This window comes from Pezoporus wallicus, unplaced genomic scaffold (genome assembly GCF_028554395.1).
Source record: "Pezoporus wallicus isolate ANWC-B61680 ecotype Strahan unplaced genomic scaffold, APGP_CSIRO_Pwel_v1 scaffold_7107, whole genome shotgun sequence".
Lineage (NCBI taxonomy): Eukaryota > Metazoa > Chordata > Aves > Psittaciformes > Psittacidae > Pezoporus > Pezoporus wallicus.
Window position 1 is genome coordinate 4,510,652 of NW_026642114.1, and position 17,270 is coordinate 4,527,921.

At 40.9% G+C, this 17,270-nt stretch overlaps 1 protein-coding gene across 1 annotated transcript in view; it reads right to left on the reverse strand.

Annotated features, from left to right (window-relative positions):
- The window catches only part of NIBAN1 (niban apoptosis regulator 1), a 64,674-nt gene that overhangs the window by 25,807 nt on the left and 21,597 nt on the right, over positions 1-17,270 (reverse strand). Inside the window, exons 2-5 of the mRNA XM_057427191.1 lie at positions 8,690-8,820; positions 7,172-7,303; positions 6,402-6,516; positions 4,773-4,940 (exon numbers count right to left, since the gene is read on the reverse strand). Of these exons, the coding sequence (XP_057283174.1) occupies positions 4,773-4,940; positions 6,402-6,516; positions 7,172-7,303; positions 8,690-8,820 (546 nt within the window). The remainder of the gene's footprint in view (positions 1-4,772; positions 4,941-6,401; positions 6,517-7,171; positions 7,304-8,689; positions 8,821-17,270) is intronic.

Genomic DNA, 17,270 nt, shown 5'->3' on the forward strand with positions numbered 1-17,270 from the left:
AGCTCTGAGGAGCAGGACTTGGGGGGGTCGGTTGCCGAGAAGCTCCACATGAGCCGGCGGTGTGTGCTTGCAGGCTGCAGCCAGCAAGGCAACCCGTGCTGGGCTGTATCAAAAGGAGCTGACCAGCAGGTCGAGGGAGGGGATTCTCCCCCTCTACTCTACTCTCCTGATACCCCACCTACAGTACTGTGTTCAGCTCTGGGGCCCTCAACCCAAAAGGGATGTGGATCTGCTTGAGCAAGTCTGGAGAGGGGCCATGAATATAATAAGCGGGCTGGAGCACCTCTCCTATGAAGACAGGCTGGAAGAGTTGGGGTTGTTCACCCTTAAGAAGAGAAGGCTCCAGGAAGACCTCAGAGCAGTAAATGGGCTAAAAAGAAATCTGGAGAGGGACTTTTTACAAGGGCACATACTGATAGGACAAGGAGGAATGGCTCTAAGGTGAAAGAGAGTAGATTTAGACTAGATATTAGGAAGATATTCATCACTTATGGGGGTGTTGAGACATTGGAACAGGTTGCCCAGGGAAGTTGTGGGTGCCCCATCCCTGAACGTCTTCCAGACCAGACTGGACAGGGCTTTGAACAACCTGATCTAGAGGAAGGTGTCTCTGCCCCATGGCAGGGGGTTGGAACTGGATGACCTTTAAGGTCCCTCCCACCCAAACCATTCTAGAATTCTATGCTTATCAAGAGCTACCACTAGGTTGTATTACTCTACATCACCTTATTTTACTATTTACTCCTCTGCATCTGTTGGCCTGTTGTTTTTCTACAAAGAGCATTTTTTGACCCATGTTATATATCTAGAGACTTCCCCTCAGTGTTATCATTCTATATATATGTTCATGTCATTTAACTACTTTAATTCACCCTTTCATTTATCATATTCATTGATTAAAGCAACAAAGCTTTGAAATCAGCATATATGACTTATAATATTTTATATCCTATGCTTAGGTAATAAATTCAAGGAGAAATGAACAGTGGCATTTCAAGCTGCATGCAGTGTTCTTTAATGCAGCCCACTGAAGTCCTTCATTGCAAAGCTGTTGGTAAAGAATGGACACTTTGGAGTGAAGGAAGCCTTTTGATAGAGCTTTTGAGATAATGGCCAAGATTAGACAGTAGCACCTCTATACTGAGTATGCAAATTTACAGTAATCTTTTTTTTTCCTAGGAGAAAAGTTACACAGTCACTAATTTTCACAGGAGAAGCGTCATACAGTGAATGCTGAAAAGCAATTTTGCAATATATTTTACTTCAACTCAGACAGAAAAGGGACTCAAATGCAAGCATGGCTTATGTTAGAGTTGCCAAATCTCATTACACCTTTCTGCACCTGTCCCTACTGATAGTAGATCCAGACCACTGGTGGCCCACCTGGGTGGGTTTCATGAGCTGAGCTCCCTCCTCTGAGGACTGGGGCAGCCAAGTCAGGGTCTCCTCTGCCTCTATCAGTTTGTCTGGGTTCCTCTGATGCTTCCTGGGAACTTGTTTTCTTTAATTATCCTTCCCTGAATCACATGACCTCAAAGCTTAAAACCCAAAAAGCATTTGATCCCTTCCCCAAATCCTGAGGCATCACAAAAGCCAACTTGCAAATCTCAAAGCGGGAGTTGCCCAGATGAATCACTGAACTGGGATGATTTCTGTACACAGATTAATCCATCAAGCAACCTTGAGAGTGAAGGTAATTCAGAGAATCTCAGCGGATGCATCTGGTTGTGCTTGAATATTTTTAAAGCCATTACCAATCAGGTCTTGATTGGCTTAGCTGATTTTAAAGGCCTTAAATATACTTTATTTGAACTATATTAAAGAAGGGTGCAAAAAAAAATACATATTCCATTGATAATGAAGGAAATCACTGTCCCCTCAAACTGCAAACCCTTATCAGGTAGTATAAAAGATAAACACAACAGGAAAATTGGCAGGGGATGGGGGGGGGGCAGGGAGCAGAGGGGGAGAACAACTTGCAATCCATGCATCTGAATCATATTTAGGAGTGTTGACTCTAAATCCAAATGCTTTTGTAACTATTCTCCTGACTGTGAGTTCTGACCAGAAAACCCAGAAACACAGACTGGACCTCTTAAAACAGAGTGACTCTAAAGAGAGGAAACAGCTGAATGCCAGGGCAGCTCGCATTGTAAGACCACATGCCAACTCACTTCCATTTTCTGTTCAGCAAGTAACCCTATTTAATTCTGCTTCCTGGGAGAAAAGAGACTTTAACCAAAAACTACTCCAAGCTTCTGGCTAAAGCCCAGTGTGATACATTCCTTTCTAGAAGTGGTAGATTATAGAAAATACAGAAAGGCAACTTCTGATCAGACATTACATCTGTATTTCTCCTGCCCTTGCCAAATTTACCCTGGCAAAAGTTAGCTCAGTGCTTTTTAGAAGATGTGGGGTGAGTGCTGCCTTGGATGGTGCTCCTTATCCCTGTAAATAAAATTCCACAGTCAAACTCCAAGGTTTTTTCACATTTTTTTTTCTCTTTTCAATTTTATTTAATAAAAGAACACAGCCAAATTTTCTATCATGAGCCTTATTACCCACTGTATTTCTGCACATGCCTATAACTTTGTCAGACTGTTCGGGTACCTGTTTTTATAGGCAGAATTGTTTGCAAATAAGGCTTTTAAAAGTATCAATAAAGCAACATCATGTATGAGAATGAATATACATCAATACAAAGTCCTTGAAAAAAAGCTTGAAATTCACTCTAAGGGCAAAGCTAAGGTTACTGGGGTGCTTGTGAGTGATCATTTTTCTGCTTGCAGCACCTAGGTTTCTAGAAGATAGTGTAACTCCAACAAATCCAGAAAATATTGTCTCCCATTTTCCTAGCTGCATTTCCTAGTTCTTAATACAGACTGTGTTTGCTTACCAGTCTGTTGAGCAGAAATAATGGGACAGAAAGGATGAGTCTTGATGAAAGCACTTCAGTGTCATTAAGCACTCCAGTGTCTCTAAGCATCTTTGGTCAGAGAAAAACTTGACCACAGAAAAGGCTAAGAGGGATAAATCCTGGAACAGATGTATAAATGAGCAATAGCTGAGCTATATGAAATATAATAAAACACAGACTCACAGGCACTGGAAATGGAAAAGACCTATTAAGTCATCTAGTCCCAGCTTCTGCCAATGCAGAATTGGCCCCTAGAGTAATGTACTGAACTTTAAGAAAAAATAAGGCTGCCAAAAGTTTTGTCAAGCTTGTTACACTTGCTCCAGAAGAGAGAAATGAAAAACCCAAACCTAATGAACAGGCTTCAAGTCATGGAGGATTAACAGTGCCAGGAAAACTTGATTGTATCCCCCCCTCCTTACCAAACCTCAGTAAGGAGCAAAGGCATGGCTCCAGAACACTTTAATACTGTATGACCACCTCAGCTGAAACCAAGTTAATCAGAACTGAAAATCATAGAGGCCGGTGTGCTATGGGAATTTGGGTTACTCTGGCAGCTGCGTAGAGAATATTTATTGAGACTCAAGATATTTGGAAGTGCCAAGTGAAGGTGTGTTCTGCCTCCAACCCATGCTAATCTAGCCGCGAAACAGTCTTTATAGTCCCTGTGACTGGATGTTTGCCTACTGGGTGTTCTAGCCTTTAGCCTCTCCTCACCTGCACAGCAATATACCATAATGTGTGTTTTCATTATGGGAATGGAGTCCTAAACGAGACCAGGAATGCCTTTGGCAGTGGAGGCAAATGAATAGCAAAGGAAGTTGAGAACGGACTCAGAGAGGACAGTGTGAGTCAACTGTCTGAGGGTAATAGAGTGAAGCTGATGTCCAGAAGACAAAAGTGACAGCTAAAAAAAAACACTGGGAGCCACTTCTGTAAGTAAAAGGGACTGTTCACACACTGCAGTCTCATTTATCTGCAAGCATGGGCTTCAGGCCCAAGTGGCTGAGATTGCTGGAGAAGTTCCTGAGTATTCCCATCTCCCACAAAAAGCAGCAGCAGCAGATGGGACTTGAAAGTGACACTAAAGGCATGGAAGAGCCTGGACACCAGCAGAGGAACCAGGTCAGCTTGATGGAAAATGAGAAAAGTCATGTGAAAAACAGGAAAGCATTTATTTGTCTGAAGGATACAACTCATAAATGGTGTTCCAAATTCATGGGATCAAGGTCATTTTCATAATCCTAACAAGTCACAACTTGCTGGAAGCTTTTATGTTTTCTAGTCTAACATACTTAGAAAGTGAGGCTTAAAATTTATCCTCATGTGTACAATCAATACCATGTCTTACACACTATTCATGACCCAGCTACAGGGCTTAACCCTGGCTGGGGCTTAGGTGCTATCTAAACACCAACAGAAAATATTAAATGTTTGACCATTTGTGATGTAACATTAGACATGTGCAGGAGACTACATTCCCTTCACATTTTACAAACCTGGTCTAACATATATATGATGCATTTGTCAAGCTTGCAAACACAGGTGAGAGTTTGACATTACATATTTTGTAAACATCTCCTATGATTTTGTATCATGATACTAGGTTTAGATGAGCTGTCAGAGAGGGGAATGCCACTTTCAAAGCAATTCCCATGTTTTCTACCTAAGCTTACTACACTGCAGCTCAAATCCCACCTGACTTTGCTCCCAGCAAAGCAAGAAGGGGTATGCTACTGCATTCCTTGAGGTACTGAAAGTCATGCATCTTTTGTAAGTGACTTGCATTTTTTTTCAGCTTTTTAAATCTTCACTGGGGTGAATGACGTACAGGAAGAGGCCTTTCTCCACTTACCATGGTTTGAGTGTCTCACGCAGTCTGCCAGCACGGCACTGAACTGCCTCTGAGCTTCTGGCTCTGAGAAGCAATAGTAGCTGTGCCGGGCAAAGGGCTGCCACAGGTAAACTGGGAACTCCCTTGGCAGCTGAACAAAGGCTTGAGCAACCTCCTTCTCACTTGAACCTACACAGAAAAAAGACATCTCCATGTGAAATCTGCACATTTCTTGGAGGGTTTCCTTCTTTGCTACAACAGAGAGAACAGGGATGCATGAGACGTGAAAAAATCTCCTTCTTGATCCAAGTGATTTGGCACAGAGGTCACGGGGACACATCTGGGTCAGATAAACTCAGCAGGCACCAACCACCTCTCTAGGTTATACCGTACAACTTCATGTCCTTCTGTTTTGTATTCAAGGTGGCCATAAACTACACAGTTTTTGTGACATTTCAAAGAGACTATTTCATTGGCTTGTAGCTGCTAGGAAAAAGGTTTTCAAGGCAAATGTCAGTGAGCAGGCCACGTAGAGACCACATAGGAGCACATGATCTTCCATAAAGAAAAGAACTGCATTAAACCATGTAGGAGCAGCAGCAGTTTCCCTGTCTCCAGGGTCTCCAAATACAACAGCAAAATGGCCTTTTGAACTGTCACTTTGAGCCATTGAAGGTAAAGCAAAGAAAGCATTAAGTATCTTGTTTCCACCTGCCCTGAGTCACTGTGAACAGGGGATGCTATGCAATGCAGTTTATGTATGACCAAACCCAGTCTTGTGTCAATGCCATGCATTGAGACCCCAGCCACAAGGAGTTTATCTCAGGGGGTCTTCATATCACACGGAAAGGGAGAAGACCCATAAAGGACACAGTCACTCTTTGTGAAGGGAGACCACAGGAAGCCCACAAGAAGCCTTGGGCTGTTCCAGATTGCTCAACTACTGCAGAGCTGTGGCACACACAGAGGACCCCTCCAGCCACTGCTGCCTCATGCTACCCTCTGACCACCCTTGGGAAAGTGGTTTAAAGGGTCACCTCTCAACAGTCATAACTTTAAGTGGTATGAAACAGGCCTTAGAAAAAAAAAATCTTTCTCTACACGTTGCCCTTCTCCCTTTCCTTACGTGGCATCCCATCCAATTTTCCAAATCTGACTCTGAAACATGAGATCTGCTCCCTTAAAGCCTGAATCTTCTCCATCTTTGTGGAGTGGGGACAGGCAGGATCACAGCAGTTGCAGTCCCAGAAACAACAAATTCAGCAGCAGCAACCTTCCTGCCCTCTCTGTGGGACTTATTATCAACTGTAAGTCAACACAGGCAGCTGGCATCTAAAAATGGAAACAAATAAGCCAGGAATATTAACAAAGCCCGGGAACAATGGTGGTGTGGTGGTGTGGTTCCTGCTGTGTTTCAGCACAGCTTTGTGCTGGGATGTTGGAAAGAAAAGGGAGCCAGCATTTCTCTGAACGTTAGCTTATAGCACGTTCTGTGTACATCCACTCTGGAGCTGTGCTTTGACTTAGAAAAAGGGCTGTGCCCATCTCCTGTTGCCTCATTTTAAAGTCTATCCTGAAAGTCTGATGAGAAGAGGTCTGCATAAGGAATGGAGCCTGGGGTTTGGCAGTTCAGCTTTGAGCAGGGCTTACCAACAGGATCTGGAAAATGTTTGTCAGATAGCGAATTGTAATCTTCTTCTGAAGTCAGTACTTTGCCTCCTGCAGGAATAACATGATATTTAGGGCTGGCTCCTTTCTGGTAGGCCTGGAAAATCAAGAAAGAGGGAGTCAAATAAGAGATATAAAGACAGGGAAAACATAAACCCCACAACTCATTGACAAAGCTAATGCATGGGGATATTCCCCAAAGGGAAATTTTTGTCAGACTGAATTTTGTATATATACCCTAGGCACATCAAATCTAAACCATGGTTAAACATAAAAAGCATATTTGAAAATATCCTCTTGGTGTTTATCAGCTGTGATGAAGAGTCAGCGACAGAACGGACAGGAAAGCATGGGATTTGCTTCTAAATTCTATTTGATTGATTTGTCATCCAGGACTGTTTGACTACAGCAGCTGCCAAATCAAAAGTTTCACTGCAGTCAACTTGAAGCCACCCAAAAACTGCTACTGAAAATCCAACTGCAGAAACACGGGAACATATTACCCTGACATACAGATAAGAAGTATTCTGTGATAGGCAAAGGAAGGTTCAAAGCATTAAAATTATTTGCTAGTTCTTGCAAACCTACATGGCCAATGGAAGACACCTGGTTGTACCCAGCCATCCCTCTGGACTGCAAGGCTGGAGCCACCTCGCTGAGGACAACATTTCATCTAGTATTGCTAAGAGAAAGGTAGAACAAATTCACTTGATATCAGTTTATTTGGAAGCATAAAAGGAAAAAGCATTTACCTCTTTAGTCTCAAAGCAATCCACTGTGTAATCATTTTTGATAACAACATATCTGTCCTTCCACTTCTTCAGATCCTCGGCAAAATGCAGCAGTTCTGCTTCATATAAGACCACCCCAGCTTCCATCGGGGGCTACAAAGATGATTTTAGAGTTTCAAAATTACTCTGGATTACTCTGAATTTCATTATGAAGCTTTTATTTCTACATTCCCATAACGCTGCTACGAGGGCTTTTGAGTCTTCAAAGGCAATTTAAAGTTATTAAACATCTCTCTGATTCAGACAGATACTACGTACACAACCAAATTCCTGTAGCCTGAGGTGAGGAGGCAGCAGAAGAGCTCTGCCTTCCAAAAATAATTCCAGCTTTCTGAGACACAGCATTCTTATTTACATTTCAGTTGGCATGTTGAATGCAAGATGACTGTAGTTCATTATTTCCCATTTTCTACTATGTACCAAAACTGTTTCATCAATGCAGCAGAGTTTTATTACAAAATAGTAAATTATTTCCCATTTCTTTTGCACCTGTGCTCTTGTAACTGATATGCATCTTTCTGAAAGACAGGTCTCTTCTATTATCCTACCTTTACATTCCACCTCATTGATTTACCCTATTCATTTCAAGAGCATTGGATTTCCAACAAAGCCAAAATATTTAGATTTGTTTCTTAAGATTGAACACTTTCTCTGCATTTTCATCTAATAAGAAAGTTTTGTTTCTCTTTTTGTCCCTCCTGCCCTACTAAAAAACATCTTTCTATAGTTCACAGAGGGGATTATTGCCATCTCCTTTATGGAACCCTGTAGCCAAGGATAATTAAGTCCTGAATGTATGATCTCTGACCCAAGATTCTTGCAAAGTATTGCAATTAGCAGGAAGCAGCTAGTTTTGTCCAAGTGTCCAACTCTACCTTGATGAAATGCATGCTTTGTACCAAAAACTTGTGTCATGATTGTTCTCATGCTACATTCAAACAAGACCAAAACAAAGATTAACTCTCCAAAATAAATTTTAAACCTGTACCCAAATGCAACTTTTCCACCTAAAACGTAACTGAACCAAATCCAATATCTGCACTTACAAACCTTTTGTGTACACTTGGGTTATATAAAAGACAGTACACATATAAAATGTCCCAGATGCACATTTATTATGTATGCAACTATCCAATGTAAGAAGCTGAAAGAACACTTCCTATATTGGAAATGCTTGTATACATATAAAATATATCTGTATATGTATATACTTACATAAAGAGCATTTAAATAACTTGAAAAATACTTTGGATTTTGATTTTTAGAAGCTCTGAGTATCTGAACTTCACTTGATAGTATTAAACACTGGGAAAAAGAAAATCAATCTCAGTCAGCATCTGATACACTTCCAGCTCAGGTTTTCACACACTGCAACTACTGAATGTGTTATTTAAATAGTTAATGTGTTAATTAACTCAGACAGGAGAGCAGAGCTGAATGGCATCTTAAGGATGGGGAGTAGCTTATATGCCCTCCTACCTTGTTTTTCAGGAACTGGGACTGGGAATCCCGGTGCTGCTCCAGCTCATCCTGCACATGCTTGCAGAAAGCCACCGCATACTGGCGTCTGTAGTGCGGGCTGAAGTTTTTGATGAGAGCCTCTGTTTTTCCTGGAGCAAAAAAAAAGAAAAGAGATTCAATTGTATTTAATATACACGGGTGCAGAAAGTGCAATGCAGAACCAAGGCAGTTATCACCAGCAACTCAAAATACTGTTGAAGCATAAGGTCACTTGCTGCACAGATCACGAAACCCTCAAAAATACTTTCAGCTGTTGTGATAACCAAGCACACAGGGAATTTGTCCAAGAAAATGTTGGGATTTGGATGTTGTTCTTCCTTCTAAGAGTGGTCAAAATATATCCCAAATCCATTTCTCTCAGAAAAGACACTATCTGCCTCTTCCTGGGACATACTGCCACAGAGCCATAGGTGTTCAAGAGCTGGTAAGGTTTTCAAAGAAACATACAGATAAGTGATACTGGCTAGTATTTACCTGTATTAACCAATTTATTCACATAGTGATATTTTAAAGCTGACTCAAAGCTCCTACAAAGGATGTGTTCTAGGCTTGGGCACGAAAGTCTCTTCTTTGTTTTAATGTAAACAGATAGTCATGCTGCAATAAACACTAATCTTGTATTGTCTTGTTATGATCAAGATCTCATCAGCAGTAATAAGAGCAATAAACACACTGACAGTCTCATTTCTGAGAATCTTGAAGCAATTTACAAGTAATTGACTCATTAACTCTATCAAAGAAATAACAATGCTTTACAAACAGGGAAGTGAAGCTGAAAGTTACAGCCATGTGCACATACATGACTCAGAGAGTCTCTGGCAATGTGAAAACTAAAACCTGGACTATGATATACATAGCATCCCAACCATCCTGAATACTGGAGAGATCTCTTTCTTCTGTGTATTAAGGAGTGCCATGACAAAGGGTTGTGGTTTTTGAGCATACAAAAGAGAAATGGAATTTCACAACTCAAGGAATTTTGATGCTTTCAAAATTTTACTTTGTTCTGCATTGGAGAAATAATATCAAATTTTATCTATAAGACCAAAAAATGGTAATGCACAAATTGAGAATTCTTGAAGCTTTTAAAGGTATGGACTCCTAAACCAGGACTGGCATTCAGCACTCCTGAAGGGCCAAACAGAGGAACCAGCAAGAATCACCACGACCCCCAGAGTCCTGAAAAAGCTGAACCACTTGCATCATATAATGATACTGCTGGACTGACAAACTCCTTCCAGCCACCCACCAGCGCTGCCACCAAAAGGGACCCACTGGGAGTTTTCATGATGTTTCTGTACTTTATACAACAGGCTGTGAGCCTGCAGCAGCTATGATGTAATCAGAGAGAGGTTTAGACAGGTTTGCTGTTTCAAGCATATAAGCATAGTCCTTCTAAAGTAACTATGCAAAACTTCCTGGATTAGTACTGATTCTGTTGCTGTTTTTCACCTGGCTTACATGGCAGTACAGTTCCCAGATTGTTCATGCTTTTTTTCATCTTAAATAATTTTACATATGGTGAAGTAAAGAGAAAAGCTGTGGATTATTACAAAATGAGTGTCTTGGGAATTTGCAGGAGAAAGTGTGTGGGATGCTCTGGTGTACAAGATGCTATGGTCCAAGATTTACCACATCTGGCTATCTTATTTCCATTTAAAAAATACAAATATGTGTGGCTGAGACTGCCACGGAAAAATAATTAGTTTGCTAAGGAGTTCATACAGATGTGAGATCTTAAAAGGTTTTTAATGTGCTCATTTTAGGTCCAGCCAGAATTTGCTCCTAATGTGGGACATTATTGGGTTGTTAGAGGTAATTTCATCAATCCAGATAGCTACAGTATTTAATTACTCTCTAACTTCCTGATTATTACATTTACATCACTGTAGCTATGTGGATGTGCGCACTAAGGAAAAAGCTACACATCGGCTCCTCTGCTTTTGCAATTTTATTTTCAGTTTGATGCACAGAATTTGACACCACCCAAGTTTAGGGACAACACTGACATGAACTTTCATTCCAGCTACTGCTGTGTAACTGGCTCAGAGACGTGAGCTGGAGCCTTTTCCTGATTAAGCATCAACAGGATCACTGCCTTCAGCTGAACTGAAGGCCCCTTTTGCCCCACTCCTACACCATTCCAACCACGCATCACCACCAGGTTACAAAACTGCCACAAAACTGGGTACACAGAGGAGACAGCTCAGCCAGCTGCTGCGTTTGCAGAGTCACTACACAAAGCTGGAGGGATGTCAGGAGGCCACATTAAGTTTTCACTTACGCAAGTTTTTCACAGATTTACCTGTGGGACAGCACCAGGTGACAATCTGCACTCCAACTCTTCAGTTTTAAGACACCAGTTTTTTTGAGGCTTACTGATTATAGGACATGCTTGCATATAATAGCAGGATACCAATGCTGCTGAAGCAGAAAATCCCTGCCCATATGACATCCTTTTAAAAATCAGCCTGCTTGGGCAGAGGCATAAGCTTATTCTCCAAATAAGGATAAAGCTTCCCAAAACATTCTTTAGAGCACATTTTTTTTCCTTCTGGTCCCAGCCAGCAGTAGGATGTTGTTGGCCCCAGGCACGGTGGAGTTTCCTGCTCAGGGTTTGCCTCTATTTTCCACCACGGCTTTTTCTTTTGCAGTTTGCAGTGGCCTCGTAATCTATTATAGAGGGCTCTGGGACACTGGACCTCACTTGACTACTGCCTGCATCCTGCAGTAAAAATTTGTAGAGGAAGTGGAACAAAGAACAAAATTATGGTGTTGGGAAAAAAACCCAACAATCGCAGGAAATACCTGTAATTTTGGCGAGGTCTTTCAATTATGGCTATGTCGGCTCAGAAGTGTGATTCTTCAGTGTCAGCATTTCTTAGATCAGCTTAAAGTAGAAAGGAATATGTAATTCGTAATACATATATATATATGAAAAATATTATATCAATGTATTTTTTTTATGTGCAGACTATATTTACAATCAATCAAAACATGAATCAAGGAGCAAATGCTTTAGGCTGTTTAGTCTTTACACTACTTGTTGCAAAGGATCTCTGCATTAAAAATTCTACCTTCTAAAATTAGAATAAAAGGTTTTATTAAGAGACTGTGAGTGGTAACACATAAAGACCTGGTCTTATACTGCTTGGCTTGGCAGGAATTGCAACACTACCCATGCGCAGGAAGAGAAGTGGATGAACCCTTGATCCATTGTTTGTTGATGGATCTTTAAACTCTTGTGGTTTACAAAAGATAAAAATATGCTATCAGAATATGAACATCATGGAAACAGTCATGAGTAACAGAAACTCTTCCCATGTAATAATAATATGGGGCAACTGGAGATAAAATACTCCAGGGTAGTTGAAAAATGAGTTCCCTTAATTCTTTTCCAAATTTAGTGTGGCTTGCTTAGTCTGAGATGTTTATATGGATCAAGGCCAACCTTCCCATTGGCTGGTCTGGCAACAGTGTAGTTCCAGCCCGTATGAATGTGATCTGAAACCCAGCAGCTAGGATGTTTATCCTAGGAGAATACGTAGCTTGATCATCTCCAGTAGAAGCCTTCATGCAACTGAAATTACCAACAGGAAAGGATGATAAAGATGGGGGTGGAAGGATTTCTGTCAAATTAATGAGGAAAGGGTCTATTCCCCCTTTGCTGAGGGGAATGATCCTGCTCCAGAATAAACTTTGCTAATGCTTCAAGATGCATCTCCTGTTCCACAGAAACATTCTTGTACTTGATCACAAAAGTTTGGCAGAAGTTACGATACGTCTTTTAAAACAAAAAAAGAATGTCATTGCACTGACAAACAAGAAACACCTGCCAGTTGCCCCACTGGAAATCAGGAACCCTCCCTCAAACTTGTTCTTGCTGCTCTACTGCCTTTGACCTTCTTAACTGTGTGTCACTTGTGCTAGACACTTGTATGTAACTCCAAGTTACATACACCCACAGCATGTCCTCAGATAGCTGGCTTTCAATTTTGTGTTTCATTGCTTTTATTGAAATAAACTGATAAGGACACTCCTTGTCAAGCTGTCCCATGAATTCCTGCTGGTGTAGCCGCTGGCTTTCAGCCTGGTGGCTCAGCTACGTGCAACTCAGCTAGCTCACCCTGCCACACTTCTGCCTCTTAACAATGTGTTGCCAAGGGGCTGCTGCAGATACAGTTCAGGACAATTCAGAAGAAAAGGGCAGAAAACAATAACTTCTTGGCTGGCATACAAGAGAGGGGTTGCTCACAGTCACTGGATTTCACCATTTGGAAGTTAGAGAAAGAGGTAAGGACTTCAAATGAAAATTATTATTCCGCTCACATATTGGTGTATTCAGTAGTTAAGATCTTGCTGCCTTTATCTTGCTACCTTCCAAGGGTAGCAAGATGACCATGACACTTCCTCTCCATGGCACAATTGCTTGCACTCAGCACCTTCTGAATGTGGTTTTCAAAAAATACCACGATCAGTGAGTGATGCGAATCTCTTTGGAGGTCTGGAGGGTTTATCTTCTTAAACTATTTAAACCTGTTGGAAAATATACTTTGCCCTCAAGAGACATAAACTATAGGAAAAGTAGATGATCTGCTGTATCAAAGCAAACCCTAGACAAAATAAAACCTAAAAGAAACAGTAAGGATTGTGCATGCTGAACGCCAGTACACCTAGCATTTCAAACAAGTGTGAAGTATTGAAACAGAACAGGAATGAATGACTTTGTCCTTGTATTTCTTCCACAAGGCTACAACCAAAGCCATCAGAAGTAAATATAAAAAGATCAGTCGATCATATCCACATGGTACTTCACCAGCCAGGAGTACAACCCACAATCGGGGACATGCTTTTAAATGACAAACTATAAACTACACTGCATGCCTTAATGTTATTCAGCAAATTCAGTACCGAGCTTTAAAATTACTATCATCCATCCATCCATCCATCCATACACATAATCTTATTCTCACAGCCCACCAGGGTAGCAGCAAATGAGTTAACAAAATAATTTCAGTGTTCAGTTCATGGGTCGACTTCACCCCAAGTCCAAGATAAACTCAGTCTTTGATTAGGATAAACATGTAAAATTGTAGATGCTCTACTTGAGCCCTGCGAATTGGCAAAGCTGGATGTCAACATTAGCAGCTCTGAAACAGATTGGATGCTTGTCATGAAGAGAGAGAAGCAGCCTCTGCTGCTTCTGCTGCAATACTGTGTATAAAAGCTGCTCTTTCAGAGTTCACTCATTCATTTGAAACATTATTATAAATTATTAAATGCATATGGTAAATAGAAAACCTGTAAATGCAATTCTCTTTGGCATATCCTCTCAAACAATGCCGAGCACCTTCCAGTACTCTGGGATATGTGATAGTGCAGTGGGAAATACCAGCAATTCCCTCTTTCCTACAGTCTTCTTTCTTGTGCAGTACTGTTAAAATCCAAGTGATCCCAGGCTTTATCCTACACATACAGGGAGGCAATATAAAACACTCTTTGTTGTCGAAAGCACAGCTCAGTTTGATCTTTATTTACAGAAACAGTACTTCGATTATCTATGAGTCGTAACTTAATACCTGTTATGAAAAAAGGGATGACAGACACAAATGCCATGTTCTGATTTGGCTGAATCACTTCTCTGCAGGTTTGTTTGCACTCAGTCAGCCAAACCAAGACGCTCTCTGGTGGAGCCACCGCTCTTCCCCATGTAGACATGCTGGAAAGCATGCTTTGCACCTTATAAAATACTGAAACCAATTATTTACTTTCAGCCTTGTTTGTATTAATGGATCCTACTCTTATTAAAAATTTATAGTGCTGTAACTACTCTGGAGTGCACACACGCCCAAATTATCCATCTGTAATGCAGACACTGAATTACACTGGTAAAATTCCAGTTAGTCACCCAAAACTCAACGCATATCAGAGGATAATACCCATCACACCTCAGATCGTATTCTTCCTTAATCTCAGCGTATAAGCACTCCTTGGATGCTTAGCTCACCTTCTCTATAGGATGATTGAGAAAGTTGATGCTGTCTTGTGAAAAAAAATCAGATTCGTTAGCAAGTTTGCCAGCTGAGACTGTGGATGTGAAATCTGCACTCTACCAGAAGTGAAGCTTCTCTCTCAGGGCAAGCTAAACAAACACATTTGTAAGTTTGTGTAAACTTGATCCATGGCAAAGGAGGAGCCAAAAATAACAGGCTCCATTCCAACCTTGCAAATCTCCTTTTCTACAATTTTACTCAAGTACTTAGGTCTTCCTCAAGTGCTCTGCTAAATGAGGCTAAATTTTATACTGAGCTGTACAATTATCTGATAGATTTCAATAGTTTTATACGCCTGTGATCATCTTGGGCAACTTTGTGAGCATCTCCTATTTCAGAGGGAGTAGGAAGACCTGAGTAGTAGAGACCTCATACTCTCATTAAAAAAGGGCTTGTTTTCTTAAGAGTAGCTTGTGATTTGACTATGGATCCTGTTATTTTAAATTAATTCTGAATACTATCTCATTATTAAAAAATGCAGAGCACAATACAGAGCACTAATCCTGCTTAAACACAGCCCCTCTCTTGGGTCAAAGTCACAAACTCATTCCTACAGCCAGGTTTCCTCTCCTCTTTTCCCTTCCCTCTCAGACTGAGATCAAGAAAATTCTTCTCAGGAAATGCAGAGACAGGACTATCACACCTTTGATCTGTGGTTAACCATCATGATCCTAACAGCATGTCTTTCACACTTTCACAAGCATCTGGTATAACCTGAAAGTCTCTGGAGAGTATCATCTCAGTTGCAATCACCTTATTTTCATGCATGTGTCTCCTGCAAGAAGCACACAATTCCCTCTTCACTATGTGTTGCCAGGTATTACATTTAATACCTGCTGCTGTTAAGATGGAAATGCCCAGGGAAACATATTTTAGCATCAACCCACAATTGCAAAGCCAAAGGCTGGGGTGGCACACATCTCATGACCACTTAAAACAGAAAAGGAGCCTCTATTGGGTACACCTAATTCTTCAACATGTGCACTTCACAGACACGTGTCAGCCCTGGGACACCACCCCCTCCAGTTTCTTCGTACCTTCTCCCATACATGTGCAATCTCCCATGCTGGGAGAAAAGAATGGACAACCTCTCCAGCCAGAGATGGATCCTGCACAAGCAGCTCCGTCAACACTGCAGAGCGGAGAGGCAGTAAATACCAGGACCCTATTTGCAGTGCTACTGCCCTCCTAAACATGTAGGCCTGAAGCAGGGTTTAGGGAAAACAACTGAGAGGATTTGAATCTTAACATTAAAAGATCTGAATTGCAACCAACAAGATCAGGCACTCCTCTGTCAAACAGTGGGGGCCACCAGCCGTCAGCTCTGCAACATTCCCGTTGCTGAATTGTTATTTTGGGGAGAAAAAAGATTTCATGAGTTGCCTTTGCACTTCTGTTACATTAAAAAATGTTCTAATGATCATGATTTACATAAAGGCCAAAGCCTGTGGTTAATCAAGCAGAAACAAGCCCGGTGCAAGCCAAGGGTTTGATTAACACTGTGTCATATAAGCTTATCCTTAAGGCTGCTGAAATTTAGCCTTTACTGGTAATGGGATTAGAAGCAGCAACATTCTGTCTAGAAACAATTACTATCAAATTCAACAAGAATAAGGTCTGAAAATACTTTATTTATAAGCTTACTTCACAGCACCCAGAAGAACTAGAGATTTAATAAGACAAATGAACCCAATCTAGTTCCTTGGGGCCACAAGAAGCTAAACTATGCTCTGTATTAAGTTAATTTGAAGAAAGTCAGTGGTTTTCCAGTTTTGGATTTGTTTTGGTTTTTTTTTCAACTCTCTGAGACACAAGCTGAACCACTAATGTGGAAACAAACACCAAACATCTCTTAATCAGCTTTCTCCAATCCAGATCTCAGCATCACATTACATGTCATGATAGGTCATACAAGAATGCTTCTTGGGAACACTTAAACAGGTTTCAAAAAATGTAAGCAAATGCCGCATCACCCTTTAAATCAGGATGATATCTGCTCTCTTCCCTCCCTTTTGGGTGACGTTGCAGCCAGTTACTTCACTGCATGACCATCCACAAGACAAAGTAACAAAACCCATCCTCACATCACAGGTACAAAAAACAGATATAACCACCTTCATGGTACTAGTTAAAGGTTTTTCCTTATATATGCGTTTATATCGGCACACACACCTGCAGAAGGTTAATTCTGTGCAATCCCTGGACTGTGCTTATGCAGAACTTTCCTTTTTTTTTTTTTATTTTCCTTAGTTATTTTGCCAAAATTATGCCATACTAGACATCTCTATTACAAAATTACTCAAAGGCATATATGACATTGGACATAGTTATGAATATACACACACACATCTTTCCATGTGGGGCCTCATTTTTGCTGAAGTTACCTTAGTCTTAAATTTCACTTTATTTCCTTCACATTGTAACTACTTTCATCACTACTCCAGGGTAAATCAACCCAGATGGATTTCTCAGAGTACCAGGTTCAA